Genomic DNA, 20,546 nt, shown 5'->3' on the forward strand with positions numbered 1-20,546 from the left:
TCTTATTGAAGTGTTCTTTCTAACAATGTCATAACTCTTAATTATTATTAAGTAACCCCTCTCGTACCGAACATGAACTATTCCAAGTGTGGAATTTTATTCCTTCATGATCTAAATATTATTGGGGATTTTGAAATTGCAAAGCTCAAGGTTCAAATTCCAGCATTCACATTAGTGTTTATTTCTTTAAACTTGTGGTTAAATTTAGTTTCCTTCCTACTTCTGTTCTACTATTTTTTCCTATTTCTATTTTGTTCTAAAGAAGGGTCTCTGGACACAAAGTGTTAACTCTGCTTTCACTCCACCGATGCTGCCAGACTTGCTGAATTTTTCCAGCATTTTCTGTTTTTGGTTTTGTTTTCCTTCCTATTTGTTTACTCTCTTCATTGGATCTTCCTCCCCCTCCCTGTATTTCTTTTTCTCTACCTGATTTAATATTCAATTGATGCTCCCAAATTAAGCTATCAACTCAATCTTTGCACTATTAATTTCATAATCCTTCAATAAGATTGGTTAAGGTGAAATTTAGTTACCATATATACTTGAGTAATAGTTAATCTCATGTAAAAGTCAACCCCCTATTTTTGACTAAATAACTTGGAATTTTGCATATATCTCATGTAAAAATCAACCCTAGTTCTTCACAGATAACAGATCAATGTTATGAGTCAGTGTGCTGGCCGTCACGTCCTGCTCCAGTTTCCAGTCTGCCGGTTGTTCTGCTCTGCTCCTGGTCTTCCAGTCTGCTGGCCATTGTGTTCCGTTTCGGGTTTTCAGAATTACTATAAGTCATTGTTTTTCTTCTTTATTCACTTAGAGATCAATTGGACTTCTGCTAATGATGTGGTATGAATTTTGACGGGAATGAATTCCAGGCCCTCAAATTTAGCATCCATGTAATATTCGACCCCATAAATTTAACCTTCAAAAGTAGTCAAAAAATTTGTCCATTACTCAATTATATATGGTACTTGCCCTATTTTGTCTGGTCCTGACACCCAGTTTCCTCTACTTTGATAATGTCAGTATCTTGTTATGCAAAAAATTAAAATACTAATATGTGTAGAGGGCGGCACGGTGGCACAGTGGTTAGCACTGCTGCCTCACAGCACCAGAGACCCGGGTTCAATTCCCGTCTCAGGCGACTGACTGTGTGGAGTTTGCACGTTCTCCCCATGTCTGCGTGGGTTTCCTCTGGGTGCTCCAGTTTCCTCTCACAATCCAAAGATGTGCAGGCCAGGTGAATTGGCTATGCTAAATTGCCCATAGTGTTAGGTGAAGGGGTAAATGTATGGGTGGGTTGCGCTTCGGCGGGTCGGTGTGGACTTGTTGGGCCGAAGGACCTGTTTCCACACTGTAAGTAATCTAAAAAAGACTGACTTACGGCAGGTGTTGCTGGATGGCTTTTAACTCTTAATTAAGGCCCAAAACATTATTGGGGAAAAATCCAGAAAAAACAATACTAAATAATTTAGATGAACAGAGACTGGCAAGCTCAAATAAAGCCATGAGAGATCAATAACAGCACGGGGAAGGTGCAGAACTATCTTTGGCATGAATGGAGGTCCAGAAAAGGAACTCTTTTTCACTTAAACTGGGGCAAGGGGGCTTTTCGTTATTTTAGACAGCCACTAACCTGGTGTAAATATAGAAAATTCTGGCAGTACTCAGCAGGTTATGCAACACCTCTGGAAAAAAACAGAATTACTTTTCAAGTTTGACAAATAGTCATGACCTGAACTGTTAATTCTGTTTTTCTCTCTCCACAAATGTTATCAGACCTGCTGTGTTTTACAGTATTTTCTATTTTTATTTTAGTTTCCCAGTATTCATAGGTACTGCTTGCATTGTCTATTCACCTGGGAGTGGCTTTCTTGGGTTAAAGTGCATTAGAGGTCCTGTTGTCTGATTTGGACCCATTGTCATGGGGTACCTGACAGGCATCAAGCCGCCAAACTGCAATCAGCAGTTAAAATGATGGCCAACTGGACTTCAGTGAAAATGGATTCAAAAGGCAATATGCTTCAATTTATAGGCCCTCCCAACCCTTCACTCATCCTGTTATACACAGGTAGTGTGGATTAAAATTAATTCCCAATGTTAATTGTGAACGTTTATATTGCAATACTTGCAGTACAAAAATATGTGACTATTTATTGCAGCAAGTAACCTTTATAAACAGAAATCAAAAATATTAGCAACACTAACAATATCTTACTCGTAAACTGTTGTCCAGCCATTTTCATTGTTCTTTGTTGCTAGCAGACCGGTGTTGCCATGGTATGTCATCATTGCTAAGTCAAGGCCCTTGGCAGATACTCTTTTCAAGGCCCCATTGTTGCTGATAGTGAGCCAATATACCTGACCACCAGGCACCACGAGCCAGAGAGGTACACCATTACCATCTCTCCGAATATGTAGTGAATCGCCATTGTTGCCAGTGATGGAGCTAAGATCACCCTCACTGGTATAGCTGAAGTTGTAAACATAGTCCCCTGTTATTAGATTCAAGGTATTCAAGTGGGTCCCATTAACATTAAAGAGATACAGCTCTTGATCTGCTGGTGAAGCCACTTCATATACATTCAAGTGATTGTAGCGCGGTTTATTCCTGCTCACAGCTCGGATGCGGATATTGGCAAGGTCCGCGATATATAATGTGCCATCTGGAGAAACAGCCAAGGAGGTTGGTGTTTTCAACTTTGCATCCTTGGCATAGCTGCCATCACCTAGGGAATAAAGGAGATATGATGATATTAATAATCTAGAACTAGGGACCATTGGAATAAATCTTAGCATCCATGCAAACCTGATGATATATTTTGGAGAAAAGTAGAGTTCATAGGAAAGCCTCTAAATCATTCAAAGCTACAGTCCTCTCTGTTCTTTTCCCCATCCCCAGCAAACACCCTGTGCTTCACTCCACCTTCCTCTCTGACTTATCACCTTCATCCCACCCCCAGCTGTAGAGGACCAGTTTATTCTATAGCTATTACTTTAAGAATCTGTTTAGATTATGATTAATAAGTATCAGCTTTTCTATTCTTCTTCTCAGGAAGGCATATTCTGGATTAGTGATGCTGGAAATGCACAGCAGTTCAGGCAGCATCCGAGGAGCAGTAAAATCAAAGTTTTGGGCAAAAGCCCTTCGTCAGGAATAAAGGCAGAGAGCCTGAAGGGTGGAGAGATAAATGAGAGGAGGGTGGGGGTGGGGAGAAAGTAGCATAAAGTACAATGGGTGAGTGGGGGTGGGGATGAAGGTGATAGGTCAGGAAGGAGGGTGGGGGAAGGTAGCAAAGAGCACAATGGGTGGATGTGGGTGGGATGAAGGTGTTAGGTCAGAGAGGAGGGTGGAGTGGATAGGTGGAAAAGAAAATAGGCAGGTAGGACAAGTCATGGGGACAGTGCTGAGCTGGAAGTTTGGAACTGGGGTGAGGTGGGGGAAGGGGAAATGAGGAAACTGTTGAAGTCCACATTGACACCCGCACCAATCAACCACACCGCCCTGTGGCCCAACATTTCAACTCCCCCTCCCACTCTGCTGAGGACATGGAAGTCCTGGGCCTCCTTCACCGCCGCTCCCTCACCACCTGATGCCTGGACGAAGAACTCCTCATCTTCCACCTCGGTACACTTCAACCCCAGGGCATCAATGTGGACTTCAACAGTTTCCTCATTTCCCCTTCCCCCACCTCACCCTAGTTCCAAACTTCCAGCTCAGCACTGTCCCCATGACGAGTCATACCTGCCTATCTTCTTTTCCACCTATCCACTCCACCTTCCTCTCTGACCTATCACCTTCATCCCACCCCCATCCACCCATTGTACTCTATGCTACTTTCTCCCTTCCCCCACCCCCTCCTGTCATTTATCTCTCCACCCTTCAGGCACTCTGCCTATATTCCTGATGAAGGGCTTTTGCCCGAAATGTCAATTTTACTGCTCCTCTGATGCTGCCTGAACTGCTGTGCTTTTCCAGCACCACTAATCCAGAATCTGATTTCCAGCATCTGCAGTCATTGTTTTTACCTTCTCCGGAAGGCAGTTGACTGTTACTAAAGGTAGAAAAGTAGAGCAGGTCCTGTATCTGCAACAACTAAAAGAGGATCAAACCCCATGCTGTTGGCACCAGTCTGATCCAGGCACCCACCCAGTCAACTTTATCCTGTTGTGGGATATAGGTAAAGTAATGTTACTTCTGCAATCATACTTACTTATGCAAGGTAAATGCACTCGCACGAGTGTATAATTGTTTCAGCCAAGAGCTGAGTCAACAACAATGGAAACTATGTGAAGGAAATACATAATTGTTTTTGTATTAGCTGAAATGTGCCTGCAAAGAATGATAGATGTTACAGACAAATAGAAAAGGTGCTGTGAGGGGAGGGGGTTAAGCTAGGTATGCCTATACAAACAGTAGTTATAAGCATCTGTTTCCCGCTTCTGCAAAAACAAGAACAAACCACAATCAAGAAGTCATGAGGTCATAAGGTCATAACAAGTAAGGGAGGATATACCTAACAATGGACCACAGCAGGATGTGGTCAAACAGCCTTGTGAGGCCAGAAATAAGCATTTTGTCACAGACAAGGCCGGATAAGGCAAGAGATGAACAAGAGTAATGGGCACCGGTCTGAGAGAGGTGGGAGATGTAAACAGGGGAGGAGCAATGGGAGGAGAGAATAGGAACCAAATTACATAAATGTTGTGTACTAGTTGAATTCAGTGTGTGTGTGTCCCTGCCTTGTGGACAGTGGACACCACACCCTCTTGCAAGAGTAAAATAAATGACACTACTGATTCAGATCTTGTCTCGGACTGAAATTATTGAAGTGACTGAGCTTTGTTTCTCTCATTGTGTTGCTGTGACCACATGTGCATGTATATTATCATCCACAACAATGAACAGTGATTGTCGAGGCCTTTCTTGCCATACCATGGCTGACCAGGAATCTCTCTCATTTCTGCTACCGAATATCAGCATCTGATTGAAGTATTTATGGGTTGATACTCAAGCAGTTTGGCTAAATTTGGAATGTGTTAAGAATTTGACTATCAAATTCTAGAGCAGGACTTGAAACTAACTCTTCTGGTCCCTACTTTCATGCTTCCTTTACTATTTATGGCTTTTAGAATTTAGCCACTTGCAATTTTCTCAAAGTGTGGAGACTTGCTGGGGGTCAGAATGGCGAATGGTAGCAGAGCACAAAATGTTCATTCTTTTGGTGAAAAGCTGAACAGCAAACATCAGCAGGTTATTTGACATTTTAATGGGAATCACAATCAAACTCGACATTAAATTTGGCTAAGAGCGTTTCAGTGCAGGCATCAGAACCCTAGGCTGCTATTTCCTTCATTCCACACGGGCTGAAGCCAATTCTGTTGGATCAAGTACTTTGTTAGTACTTCAACTAGTTCTGCAGCAGTTTACTGAAAAATTATGAGAGTATACCTTATGATATAGAAATATTTCATTGAGAAATATAGCCTTCTTTGGAGTGAGGATGATAGCAAGAAATTGTTTTGATTTGATAATCCTCATGGTCATAATCACAGAGCCCACTGTTACGAATGCTTTTTTCTGGCCTCACAAGGCCGTTTGACCACATCTTGCTGTGCTTACTGGTACAGAATAGTTATTTCAATAGCCTATCAGAGTCTGTCTGTGAACCATTTGGAGCAAAGACTTGCATGCAAGTGACAACCTTCAGGAGGGATAAAGGAGAGATTGTATACAGTGTAGTGAAATGTGGTGAACAAACCACCATTTATATTTGGCTGCAATATCAACACAGGCTACAGCCAATGGAAAAATTCATCTCCTTGCTTATAAATGATGCATAACTACGCTAACAGATCTGCTGTACGAAGTATTACAGCTTTTAATTTGAAATTTGAGGCATAATTATTTTTCTAAGGAGGAGATACAACTCAGCAACGTCTATAAGTAGCTTAAACCCACAGGCAATATTTTATCAAACTTACTGTATTATATCACCCACAGTACAAAGAAATCTGTTTCACTCTTTGACAGTTTCTTGCCAGTCATTTAAAATAGACCACAGCTCTGCATCATGGAAATACAATCACAACGCTGTTTCAATTTTATTCCCTCTTCTTCTGATTCTTGCATGCGTTTCATTCTGTATACACAACCAGTCCTCCAGCACTTCTGACTAACTAGCCATTCTTTATATGTCAACCCCAAAGGCATATGCTGACAGCTGCTTAAATGAGGATGGCATGACAGATGAACCTGATCTTGTTTTTACCTGTTGTTCACGCACAAACATTATACTGTACGGATCACTGGACAGAAATCAGGAGCAGCAAACCTATGTATGTATCACCCACTACTGTCATGCCAGTTGACAGTAGTTTACACAGCACATGCTACGTATTGAATTTAGAGCCTTCTAGTCATATATGTATGCATGGGAACAAGATGGGATCAATTTCCATAAAGAACTAATTGTGGGGTGCGCTGGTTAATTCTCACTCTTGTAAAATTAGGCGTGGGGTGAGATGACCATGTGGTCAGGGATAAGGAAGAGTGAAAATGGAGTAATACAAAAGATACATTCAAAAAATAATGAGAAACAACAAGTGGATGCCTTTTTCTTCTAATATGTAACAAAAATCTAAATAGTTCGGCAAATTCCTTACAATGTAATATCTTCACTCTAATACTCTTTTATAATCTGATTATGTGCAAAGTCATCATTTCTATAACAGATATAATAACTGATTCCCCTGAATCTCATCTGTAAGTTCTTAAACCATGATGCACATCACTGTGAGAAGTGGTAATGATCTACTACGTGCTACCTCCCTTATTTCAAGTAAATCTCCTAACATGCAGAAGCCATTTACAAAGGATTTGGGGTAGTTGGATGAATTTCAAGCTCCTCTTTCCAAGAATAAAGAGGACACTACAAATATATTCTCTAACAATTGTCTAAATTAAAAATTAAGTAATTGGAACAATTTCAATGACAGTTTTCAAATCTGTGCTGATGAAACATCTTAGTGAGGACTAATCATGGAACGCTTCCAGGGAACAGTTGGTGATCTCGGTCACATTCCATGGCCACGTAGATGTGTACTAGATATCCAAATATGGCAAAATAGTTGGAGAAATCATTTCCTGTAGCTTATACGTTCTGGTTAAGTGCAAAATAATGTTTGCAATTCTGACATAACCGAAGAGCAAAATTTTCTTTAGGGTCCAGAGTTACTAACAGAGGTACTACTTGATACAAATTTTTCCAATGAACCGAACTAGGATTGGAGAGTCGTAGAAATAGAAATGATGAGATGAATGCTTACAGGTCATTAGCCTTAGTTCCACTTTTAATCTGTGCCACATTAGACACAACAATATAAAACAAACCTTGACCTTATCAATTCCACCTAGGTTCTCAGGATTGGCAACTGTTGAATCACTAGAAATACTGGGCTGCATCAATGGGCTAGTTTTAACATTTAAAGGGAAATATATTCTTATGCCTGTGAAACAAATAAAATTAGAGAATCTGTAAGATGGATTCAGTGTAAAATAAATTATTGCAGTGACATCATTAAAACATTAAGAAATCAACAAATGAAATTCGATATTGCATTCAACCTTATATATTGTAAGCTTAACTCCAAAAGGGGATTATTTTTATTCTTAATTTTGATTATTATGATGTGGAAATATTTATGATTATATAAATACTTATTGGAAGAAAAGCAATTCTCAGAACTAAGATCATGATCTTTGTCCACAATAGTTTTGGCGTTTCCAAAACTTGACAAACTTAATCAACATTAATTCTTCTCTACTACAATGTTCAATTGATCCAGCTTTAAAAATATAGTGGGATAATTCTGTACTGCCTCCTGTGTCTTCTGTCCAAATAACCAGAAAAAATCTGATCAAAATAAATGGATACTGAGAAAGAACATTATGGATTAAAAAGATCCAAACTACACAACTGTTTTTTTAAACTGGGCAATTTAATTATAAATCTATCTCCATAAAAATATGCAATAACATGTTACACTGCTGTTGACAGTAAAGTAACAAACTATCATAGATTCTGGTGTGATCATTATGAATGTTTGAACTAACCATGATTCATCTTTTTTGAAGCTCAAAGTGGGAAGGAAAGGAGAATGGGGAAGAGGTTGCAGTTAGGAAAGTCTGATGGGAAATAGTTTCACAGAGAAAAAGTGAGAATTTTATAACCAGATTGAAAGAATATTTACAATTAGTGTGTGAATTGATGAAAAGAAAAGCATTTCTTGTTTTTATTGTTTGGATAATAAACATTTGCCATTTAGTTTTTAATTTCCCAAATTATTGGATTATTCATAACTAGAATTTCCATTGATAGGAATGGACCTCATTCAACAAACAAATACTTTTCAGCCATTCAATTAATTTCATAGAAGTATAGCTAAACATCATATGGCTTATTAAGCATAAACTTTAGCATGGGCATGTTGAGAAGAATGGTGTGTAAATGCAATGTAACCACAAATCACTGGATTACTAAATAGTTTCTTAACAAATCTTGACTGATTACAGCATTACCTGAGAAACAGTTGCAGTTGGGATCAATCTTGCAATCACATTCTGTTGATGTGCCGGCAAATATGAAGATCTCACCATTGGTCGTGACCTGTTGTATGCGGTTGATCTTTCTCTCATCTGTCTCTGCTATGTACAGCACTCCACTGTGAGAAACAGCAATAGCTCTGGCTGACTCCAGAGTAGAGTGAATAGCCACTTTGCTCATTGGAAAATGGTTGATGCCTGGTACCTGGCAATGGATAGGCCGGCCTGCGACAATCCGCACACGACTGGTTTCTGAGACCTGCAGTACGATGTTGTTGTCGAGCACGTAGAGCGAATTATCAATGGGGTTAACAGCAAGGTCAGTCGGCCATTCAAGACGCACCTGTGAAGAGAAATAATTTGGACTTGAAATGATCAATGAACTGTTTCAGGACAACAAATTTTGCTGTCCATTTTTTGAAAAGCTATTTGTGCAAAGGGCAACTGTGGATTTTCTTTCAATTTTTGTTCATAAATCTTTCGATTATCTACAGACAGATTTTTTCAATACTTTTGACAAATTCTGACTGTTACAATCACCTGGTACTTGTGCATCAGATCCAAAACTTTTGGAAATGTCAATATTATATGGATCTGAATCTTTTTTAGCTTATTTAACTAACTCTAACACTCTTAGTACTAAATACCCTTTGAGAGGGAGTAGGAAAGTTCATTTTGAAGTGAGAGAGAAAATGATTTGTAATTTAAAAGCAACAAGCATTCAATTTTGAGAAACAACTGAAGTTAAAGAAGCTAAAAAATGCATTTTTAAGCAAAGTGAGAGATTCTAAGTAGTTCAGATCACGTTAGTCATCTGAGCATATATAACTGATCATTATAAGTCTGAGCTTCTGTAGGAAACAAAATGATTGTTTACCCAAATCTGATTCCCTTTATGTGGCTGTGGTACAGCTGGATATGCACTATTACCAAACATCAGTTCATGTTGTAAATTATTTGAATTAGGATTTTAATGCCAATATCTTTTCAATGGGGAAAAAAAATTGTTATGTCAATATTTCATTCCTTCAGCCATCATCTATTGTTTATAACCTGGTCTTAACTGTCAACTAACTATGAGTTAAAAAAATTTACTTCATCTCTTTTACTTCTTTTCACCTTGTTGGTGATTTGAAAAGGGAGTCCGTTATGAATTTGATGTGAATGCACCCAAAATTGTAAAATTTTAACAGCAACAAATACATTGACAGTTCCTCTCCTAAATTTAGCTATAAATGAAACATATGGAAATAAGACAAGTTAATGCTCACTTGGGTCATCTAATAATGATTGAAATAAGAAAGGTATTAAACTAAGGATAAAAATTACAAAAATGACAGTTAACCAGATGGAAACATTTTTATGTAACTGTAAAGTTGTGCCGGTGTTAAGAGGTCATTTTAAATTAACAGTCAATAGGCAGAAAATCCAGCTCAGAATGTCTAAGTGTTATTTACGGTTAAGCATTGAATAGATGCAGAAATGGGTTGTTCTGAGCAGTGAAGGAAGCAAATGACTGGAGGCAATTGAGTTACACTACAATTGAAACAGATTGAAAATGAATAATGACAGGGTTCTTAAAGTAATTCAAAAAGAAAAGGGGAATTGTATATTGCAAGCTCATCATTCCAGAGTCAAAGTTGTTGCTATTTGAAAAGTAATATGCAAGTCAAGTCAAAAGAACACCACAGTTAGATAGAACATAGAACATAGAACAGTACAGCACAGAACAGGCCCTTCAGCCCACGACCATTGATCCTCATGTATGCACCCTCAAATTTCTGTGACCATATGCATGTCCAGCAGTCTTTTAAATGTCCCCAATGACCTTGCTTCCACAACTGCTGCTGGCAACGAATTCCATGCTCTCACAACTCTCTGTGTAAAGATCCCGCCTCTGACATCTCCTCTATACTTTCCTCCAACCAGCTTAAATCTATGACCCCTCATGTTAGCCATTTCTGCCCTGGGAAATAGAGTCAATAGCCAGAGACTATCTATGCCTCTCATTATCTTGTATACCTCAATTCGGTCCCCTCTCCTCCTCCTTTTCTCTAATGGAAAAAGTCTGAGCTCAGTCAACCTCTTTTCATAAGATAAGCCCTCCAGTCCAGGCAGCATCCTGGTAAACCTCCTCTGAACCCTCTCCAAAGCATCCACATCTTTCCTATAATAGGGCGACCAGAACTGGACGCAGTATTCCAAGTGCGGTCTAACCAAAGTTTTATAGATTTGCAACAAGATCTCACGACTCTTAAATTTAATCCCCCTGTTAATGAAAGCCAAAACACCATATGCTTTCTTAACAACCCTGTCCACTTGGGTGGCCATTTTAAGGGATCTATGTACCTGCATACCAAGATCCCTCTGTTTATCCACACTGCCAAGAATCCTATCCTTAATCCTGTACTCAGCTTTCAAATTCGACGTTCCAAAATGCATCACCTCGCATTTATCCAGGTTGAACTCCATCTGCCACCTCTCAGCCCATCTCTGCATCCTGTCAATGTCCCGCTGCAGCCTACAACAGCACTCTATACTGTCAACGACACCTCCAACCTTTGTGTCGTCTGCAAACTTGCTGACCCATCCTTCGATCCCCTCATCCAGGTCATTAATAAAAATTACAAACAGTAAAGGCCCAAGGACAGAGCCCTGTGGAACATCACTCACCACTGACTTCCAGGCAGAATATTTTCCTTCTACTATCACATGCTGTCTTCTGTTGGCCAGCCAATTCTGTATCCAGACAGCTAAGTTCTCCTGTATCCCATTCCTCCTGACCTTCTGAATGAGCCTACCATGGGGAACCTTATCAAATACCTTCCTGAAATCCATATACACCACATTCACAGCTTGACCCGCATCAACTTTTCTAGTCACATCCTCAAAGAACTCGATAAGGTTTGTGAGGCATGACCTGCCCCTCACAAAGCCGTGTTGACTGTATTTAATCAAGCCATGCTCTTCCAGATGGTCATAAATCCTATCCCTCAGAATCCTTTCTAACACCTTGCAGACGACAGACGTGAGACTTACTGGTCTGTAATTGTTGGGGATTTCTCTATTTCGTTTCTTGAAGAGAGGAATTACATTTGCCTCTCTCCAGTCCTCAGGTACGACTCCAGTGGAGAGCGAGGATGCAAAGATCTTCGCAAGTGGCGAAGCAATTGCATTTCTTGTTTCCCGAAGCAGCCGAGGACAAATCTGGTCCGGGCCTGGCGACTTGTCCATCTTAATGTTTGACAAAATTTTCAGCACATCAGCTTCCTCTATCTCTATCCAGCACGCACACCTGCTCTTCAAAGGTTTCATTCACTACAAAGTTCGTTTGTTTCGTAAAGACAGAAGCAAAAACCTCATTTAGGGCTTCCCCTACCACCTCAGACTCCACACACAAGTTCCCTATGCTACCCCTGATCGGCCCTACTCTTTCTTTGACCATTCTCTTATTCCTCACATAAGTGTAAAATGTCTTTGTGTTCTCCCTAATCCGTTCTGCCAAGCCTTTCTCGTGCCCCCTCCTGGCTCTCCTCAGACCATTTTTGAGCTCCTTCCTCGCCTACCTGTAATCCTCTAGAGCTGAGCTTGACCCTAGCTTCTTCCACCTTATGTAAGCTATCTTCTTCCTTTAAATGAGAAGCTCCACCGCTCTCGTCATCCAAGGTTCCTTTATTTTTCCCCTTCTTGCCTGTCGCAGAGGGACATATTTATTCATCACTCACAACAACTGTTCCTTAAACAGTCTCCACATGTCTATAGTGCCTTTACCATGGAACAATTGCTCCCAGTCCATGCTTCCTAACTCATGTCTAATCGCATCATAGTTTCCTCTTCCCCAATTAAATATCCTCCTATTTTGCCTCATCCTCTCCTTCTCCATAGTAATGTGGAATGTGAGGCAGTCGTGGTCACTATCACCAAAATGCTCTCGCACCACAAGATCTGATACCTGCCCTGGCTCGTTTCCGAGCACCAAGTCAAGAATGGCCTCTCCCCTCGTTGGCCTGTCAACATTCTGAGTTAGGAAACCTTACAAAAAAAGCTCCATTCAAATATTCTGCTCAAATGTGTTTCCAATCAATATTGGGAAAGTTAAAGTCACTCATTACAACAACCCTACTACGTCCACTTTTCCAAAATTTGTCGACCTATGCTTTCTTCAATCTCCCTGCTGCTATTGGGGGGCCTGTAGTAAACCCCTAACGAGGTGACTGCTCCCTTGCTGTTCCTAATTTCCACCCATACTGACTCGGTAAACAGATCTTCCTCGACAGTGGAAGTTTCTGTAGCTGTGACACCCTCTCTGATTAGTTGTGCTACACCCTCTCCTCTTTTTTGCCCTCCCTATTCTTTTTAAATGCTCTAAACCCCGGAACGTCCAGCAACCATTCCTGCCCCGAGAAACCCATGTCTCTGTTATGGCCACAACATCATAGCACCAGATATTGCAATGAAATTAATAGATGTAAATCCAGGAATTGTTATAACCCATCTTTGTACTGGGAAGCATGGGGTAAATTATTTCTCAGGCTTCAGAGAGAAAACAAATGCAATAGGATGCAGAATGCATTAACAATAACTGATACCATAGAATCCCAGTGGCTCTGAAATGAACTATATAGTAAACAAAAAGTAATTCAAAGTCAAAACATTTCTTTAAGATTTTGAGATTGTCTACCTCCATTAAAATGCATGTCTGTGAAGATCTATTGGTATTATCGCTAGACCATTAATCCCGAGACCCTGGGAAAGTTTTGGGGACACAGGTTTGAATCTCGCTGTGACTGATGGTAGAATGTGAATCCAGTAAAATTCTGGTGTCAAGAGTCTAATGGTGACCATGAAATCGGTGTTCATTATTTGGAAAACAAACTAATGTCCTTTTAGCAAGGAAGCTGCCATCCTTACCTGGCCTGGCTACATGTGACTCAAGACCACAACAATGTGGTTGACATTTAACTGCCCTCTGGGGCAATTAGGAATGGATAGTGAATGCTGGCCTGACCAGTGACGCACACATCCCATGAATGAAGAATAATACTTACTATCATTGAACCTCACAATACTCATTATCATACCAGGCCACAAGAGTACTGTTATTTGAAACTTCAGCGAAGTTATATATAGCATTACTTAATTACAAATCCCCCTTAACATTGTTTATCCTCGTGGTCAACTATGACAACATCAAGTGCTGATTAAATCAGTCTATTGTAAAGGTAATTAAAGGTTGGCTGATAATATACTACTTACACACTGCAAGACTTGGGATGCTTATTAAGTTTGACCCCGATTGTAAAATACGAGATTTTTGTCTGAATTTACAAGGTTAGAAATGCGAGATGAAAGGAAAGCAACAGATTTCTGAAATGCTGTTGGCCACCAGTCAGGAGCAACAAACAATTGTCTATATAATGTTGCTACAATCGTAAAAGTGCCTCAACAAGAGAAGTCCTCAGCCTGATATCTCTTTTGGCTCCTCCGGCAATATACGGGGCATGAAGGAATTGGTGCTTCAGTGTCTTACTGAAAGCTAAGTGCAAACCAAAAATAGCACTTTGTGTTGAATAAACCAATGTCACATTTGTCAATGAGAAGAATCATATTCCGAATTTTACATTGTTGTTAGGGATCTGTTATTCCACTTAGTACAGAGTGTCGAATTGACCGTTTGATATTGCAGCTTATAAAAAATACACAGATTTCAAAGAGAAAAAAAATCTATTATTGGAAATCAATGCCTCTGCTGAAAAGTATGTTGGAAATCATTTTCTGTCCACAGAAAGACTTGCTTTAGAGTCACTGCAACATCTAATAGACCCTATTTATTTGCGCTATCATGGTTTACATTTATGTTTCTGTGTCATAAATGTTTCACATTCTGAGTTTCCTTCATTCAAGGCTATGGAGACCAGCTTTCTCCTCACTTTTCAATCTCTCATTCTGGTTATCAGTTGTACAGTTCTTTTCAATATTTATGCATCTTCTTGGTTAAAACTATACATGGAACTTAGTCCATGGTCAGTGCATATATTGGAACACTGTCCAATTTCATGACATGCCTGTGGTGAAGTATATTCTGGGTATCTTGTTCAGAATTCTTTACCACAGAGCACCTTTTCTTGGCAGATGAACTCAGGGCACATATGAGAACTTAGGACTGGGACATGATAGCTATTACAGAAATATGGCTGAGCGAGGGGTCGGATTTACTGGAGTTTAGATGTTATAGGAAGGGTAGAAATGGAGGCAAGAGAGTAGGGGAAGTGGCATTTTTGATTAAGGAGCACATTACTACTCAGAGTATATTTCTGAGGGATCATGCAGTGAAGCGTTATGGGTGGAACTCCGAAATAAGAAGGGTATGATCACCTTGATGGGATTGTACTGTAGGCCCACCAATAGTCTAAAGGAAACTTTGGAACAAATATGTAGAGGCATCATAGAAATATTTAAGAATAGCTCTCTTGTAATAGTAGGGGACTTTAACTTTCCAAATGTAGACTGGGACTGCCATTGAGCCAAGGTCCTGGATGGGAAAGAATTTGTAATATTTGTTCAAGAACATTTTCTTTATCAATACATAGATGTACCTACTAGAGAAGGAGCAAAGCTTGAACTTCTTTTGGGAAGTAAGGCAGGGCAAGTGGCTGAAGTGTTAGTGGGGAGCACTTTGGGATCAGTGATCATAATTTTATTAGTTTTAAAATAGTCATGGAAAAAGATAAGACTTGTATAAAAGTTAAAGTTCTTAATTGGAGTAAGGTAAATTTTGATGGTATGAGACAGATCTTTCAAGAGTTGAATGACGTAGACTGTTTGCACGTAAAGGGACGGTTGGCAATTGGGAGGCTTTCAAAAGTGAGATAACAAGAGTTTAGATCATTATGTTCCTGTAAAGGGTAAGGCTGATAAGTGCAGAGATTGGAACAAGGTAGCCTGGTGGATCTCACAGAATATGAGTTCCTTCATTGGTGCTGTTAATCTGGTTCCATCAGGGAGTCCTGGTTGATAGATAAAAATAGGACTGTCAGACATCCTGTTCACTCTGAGAGCTAGCTCTGAGGGAGCTGGATCAGTGTCAAGAATCTACAGTTCATGTAGATAAACTTCAAGTATATAAATGTGTAAAAAATAAAAAAGTGACTTTGTGACAGGATACCAGCCTCCATGGAGTTATTTCAGTAAGAGTAGGGAACAAAGATATTGAGGCTCTGGTCAAGAATAAGAAGGAACCATATATAAACTATAGATAAATAGAATCAAGTGAATCTCTTGAAAAGTGTAGGGGGTGTAGGGGAATTTCTAAGAAGGAATTCAGTAAGGCAAAAAGGGGACGCAAGATAGCTTTGGCAGATAATGTTAAGGATAATCTGAAAAGATTCTATAAGTACTTTAAGAGCAAAGGAACAACTAGGGACAGAATATGACCCATTAAAGATCATCTATGTGTGGAACCACAGGAGATGGGAGAGATACTAAATGAATATTGCACATTCATTTTTATTGTGGAGAAAGAAATGGGGGCTAGGGAAATTGAGGAATTAAATATTGATGTCTGGAAAACAGTCCACATTACAGAAGTGGAAGTGCTGGAAGCCTTAAAAAAACAGAAAGGAGAATAAATCTCCTCGACCTGATCAAGTATTGCAGGACCCCTAGAAGAGATATTTGTATCATCTACAGCCATCAGTAGATACTGGAGGACTGAAAGGTAGTTCATGTGGCTTTATTAGGAAATACTGTAAGGAGAAGCCTGGGAATTATAGTCCTTGAGTCTGACATCAATGGTGGTTAAGTTATAAGAGAGAATTTATAAGAGATAGGACTTACTTGTGTTTGGAGAGGCAAGGCATGATTAGGGATAGTCAGCGTGGCTTAATGGGAAGGAAATTGTGATTCACAATCTTGATTGAGCTTTTTGAGGATATAACCAAAAAGATTGATGAGGCCAGCATGCTAGATGTTATCTACATGCATTTTAATAAAGCCTTTGATTTGGATCCACACGGTAAACTAATTCGCCAAGATAAATTATATGTTATTCAGGAAGAGCTTGCCAAATGAATATAAAATTGGCTTGACAATAGGAGTCAGATGGTGGTTGTGAGTTGTTTTTTGGACCGAAGGTTTGTGACCAGTAATGTTCCACAGGGATTGGCATTGTGTTCACTTTGGTTCGTTATTTGCAGTAACAATTTGATTGAGAATTTAGGAGACATGGTTAGCAAATTTGCAGATGACACTAATATTTTGGTAATGTCAATAGTGAAGAAGGTTATCTGAGATTTCAAATTGATTAATTGGGCCAATTGGCCAAAGAGTGGCAGATTAAGTTTAATTTGCATAAATGTGATAAAACAAGGACAGGACCAATACCGTTAATGGTAGGGCTCTGGGTCATGTTGGCAAACGGAGTGTGACGGGTTCAGGTGCATAGTTCTTTGCAAGTTGCATCACATGTAGACAGGGTGATTAAGAAGGCACTTAGCACCCTTGCTTTCATCACTCAAATCATTGAGTACAGGAGTTGGGACGTCATGTTGAGTTTGTACAGGACGTTGGCGAAGCCACTTTAGGAGGACTGTATACAGTTCTGGTAGCCTTATTATGGGATACCAGAACTATTTTGTGAAATATTTATCAAAATATTTATCAGAATGTTGCCAGGACTAGAGGGTTTGAGCTTTAAGGATAGATTTGGACTTTTTTCACTGGTGCGTAGGAAGTTTAGAGGCAACCTTATAGAGGTTTATAAAATCGTGAGGGGCATAGATAAGGTGAATGCAAAGGTGTTTTCCCTAGGTTGGGGATTCAAAACTAGGAGGCATATTTTAAGGTGACAGGAGAAATATTTAAGAGAGACCTTAGGGGCACCTTTTTCATATGGAGGGTGGTTCATATGTAGAATGAACTATCAGAGGAAGTGGTAGATGCAGGTACAGTAACAACATTTAAAAGGCCTTTTGATAGGTACATGAATAGGGAAGGCTTAGAGGAATATGGGCCAAATGCAGGCCATTTTAGTTTGGAAAACATGGTTGAAATGGACGGGTTGGACCAAAGGATTTGTTTCCGTGCTATACGACTTTATGACTCTAGGACAACTAGGTTGAATGATTAAGCTTACTCAAGGCTGAGACAGACAGATTTTTAATCAACTAGGAGAAAGTGAAGACTACAGATGATGGAGATCAGAGTCAAGAGTGGGGTGGTGGAAGTTAGTCAGGCAGCATCTGAGGAGGAGGAGAGTCAACGTTTCGAGCATAAGTCCTGCATCAGGAATGAGGTTTGTGGGCCAAGGGGGCTGAGAGATGAATGGGAGGGGGTTGGGGCTGAGGTGAAGGTAGCTGAGAATGACATAGGAAGATGAAGGTGGGGGTGAAGGTGATAAGTCGGAGAGGAGGGTGGAGTGGGTAGATGGGAAAGAAGATGGACAGGTAGGACAAGTCAAAAGGGCGGTGCTGAGTTGGAAGATTGGATCTGGGATAAGGTGGGGGGGAGGGAAAATGAGGAAACTGGTGAAATCCACACTGATCCCATATGGTTGGAGAGTCCCAAGGTGGAAGATGAGGCATTCTTCCTCCAGGCATCAAGTGGGGGGGAAGGAAAATGAGGAAACTGGTGAAATCCACACTGATCCCATGTGGTTGGAGAGTCCCAAGTGAAAGATGAGGCATTCTTCCTTCAGGCATCAGGTGGTAAAGGTTTGGCAATGGAGGAGGTCCAGGACCTGCATATCGTTGGAGAGTGGGATGGGGAGTTAAAGTGTTCAGTCACGGAGTGGTACTGTTATTTCATGCATGTGTCCCAGAGATGTTCTCTGAAGTGTTCTGCAAGTAGGTGTCCTATCTCCCCATATAGAGGAGACCACATCGAGAGCAAGTGATACAGTAAATGACGTATGTAGAAGTGCAGGTAAATCTCTGATGGATGTGGAAGTCTTCTTTGGGGTCTTGGGTGGTGGTAAGGGGGGAGGTATGGGTACAGGATTTGAAACTTTATTGCTGGAACAGCACAGCAGGTCAGGCAGCATCCAGGGAACAGGAGATTCGACGTTTCGGGCACAGGCCCTTCTTCAGGAAGGGCCTGTGCCCGAAACGTCGAATCTCCTGTTCCCTGGATGCTGCCTGACCTGCTGTGCTGTTCCAGCAATAAAGTTTCAACTTTGATCTCCAGCATCTGCAGACCTCACTTTCTCCTGGGTACAGGATTTGCAATACTTGTGGTGGCAGGGGAAGGTGCCGGTAGGGGAGGTGGAGTTGGTGGGTGAGTAGGGGGGGAGCAACCTGACAACAGAGTCATGGAGGGTATGGTCATTAAAGAAAGTGGATATGGGTGGGGAGGGAAATATATCCCTGGTGGTGGGGTCTTACTGCAGGTGGCGGAAATGGTGGAGGATGATGCGATGTATCCGAAGGTGGGTGGGGTAGAAGGTGTGGACCAGGGAGGTTCTGTTGTTGTTGCGGTTGGAGGGGTGGGGTTCAAGGGCAGAGGTGCGGGAAGTGGATGAGATGGACTGGAGGGCATCATTGACCATTTGGGAGTGGAAATGGTGGTCTTTGAAGAAGGAGGCCATTTGTTATGTTCTGTGGTGGAATTAGTCTTCCTGGAAGCAGATGCGGTGGAGGTGGAGGATTTGAGAAAAGGGATAGTGTTTTTAACAGGAGGCAGGGTGGGACGAGGTGTAGTCCAGGTATCTGTGCTGGGTTTGTAGTAGATGTCTGTGTTGAGTCGGTCACCGTTAATGGAGATGGAGAGGTTCAGGAAGGGGAGGGAGGTGTCCGAGATGGTCCAGCTGAACTTAAGGTCGGGGTGGCATGTGTTAGTGAAGTTAATGAACTGTTCAACCTCCTCGTGAGAGAATGAGGTGGCATTGATATGGTCATCAATGTAACAGAGGAAAAGATGGTGAATGGTGCCAGTGAAGCTGTGGAAGATGGACTGTTCCACGTACCTGACGAAGCGAGAGGTATAGCTTGGGCCTGTGCTGGTGCCCATAGCTACCCCTTTGATCTGGAGGAAGTGGGAGGATTCAAAGAAGAAATCATTGAGGGTGAGGACCATTTCAGTCAAACGAATGAGTGTCAATGAAAGAGTACTGGTTGGGATGACAGAGGACTTGGAGGCCTTCATCATGGCAGATATATGTGTATAAGGTATCAAGGGTTATGAGGAAAAGAGAGAAAAGTGGAGTTGAGGATTATCAAATCAGCCACAATCTCATTGAATGGCAGAGCAGACTCGATGAGATGAATGGCCGACTTCTGTTTCATTGTCTTATGGTCTGTTCAGCAGCCTTTTCACATTGCTAATTGCTGTTTCCCAGTTACTTGACATAGTAAGTTATGATTCCATTTATACCTATCCCTCTATTTAAATTCTCCATCAGCTATTGCCACAGTATGTTATACAAACAATTTGTAAGTTCTCTCAATCCATCTTCCTGTCACTTCAACAGTTTTACATTCGGTTTTCAGCTGAATGATTATTCTCCAAACCAAGAACAAGGGTTCTAGGCAGACTCCTTTGAGTTTTCCACCCTACCAATTTAACATCACTCTCTGAACAAATATCTACAACTTCCCAATCTTCTGTACACTTCTCACTCCTTTTTAGCTGCACATACAATTCTTATATCATTTTAAAAATGCATTTGCAATTGACAAAGTTTGGAGGAAATGAATAGTTATTGACAGTTCTCAGTTTCTGGAGTCAAGAATTGGGAGATATATTTAGTGGGTAGCCAATTTGATATCATATCTTATACATGCTTAACTGAAGTCAAAATTACTCCAAATTAGTTTTAAATATTCTGCCTTCAAACCAGAGTAAATAAAATGAAATAGCATTGGTCTTTGAATGTACTGCTAGTTTTTTCCATGATTGAGGCAGTCATTCAGGCTGGTGCTTATTGCCACATGTATTGGGAGTACTT

The 20,546-nt window shown here is 40.6% G+C and overlaps 1 protein-coding gene across 8 annotated transcripts in view; it reads right to left on the bottom strand.

Annotated features, from left to right (window-relative positions):
- The window catches only part of tenm1 (teneurin transmembrane protein 1), a 2,430,772-nt gene that overhangs the window by 68,871 nt on the left and 2,341,355 nt on the right, over positions 1-20,546 (bottom strand). For all 8 annotated transcript variants that reach the window (XM_087991975.1, XM_087991977.1, XM_087991976.1 and 5 more), the window contains 2 exons: positions 8,582-8,948; positions 2,219-2,729 (listed from right to left, as the gene is read on the bottom strand). In XM_087991975.1, the coding sequence (XP_087848101.1) occupies positions 2,219-2,729; positions 8,582-8,948 (878 nt within the window). The remainder of the gene's footprint in view (positions 1-2,218; positions 2,730-8,581; positions 8,949-20,546) is intronic.

Source organism: Chiloscyllium plagiosum, unplaced genomic scaffold, assembly GCF_037043375.1.
Source record: "Chiloscyllium plagiosum isolate Xiang-an unplaced genomic scaffold, Cpla_swu_hap1 HiC_scaffold_11, whole genome shotgun sequence".
NCBI lineage: Eukaryota > Metazoa > Chordata > Chondrichthyes > Orectolobiformes > Hemiscylliidae > Chiloscyllium > Chiloscyllium plagiosum.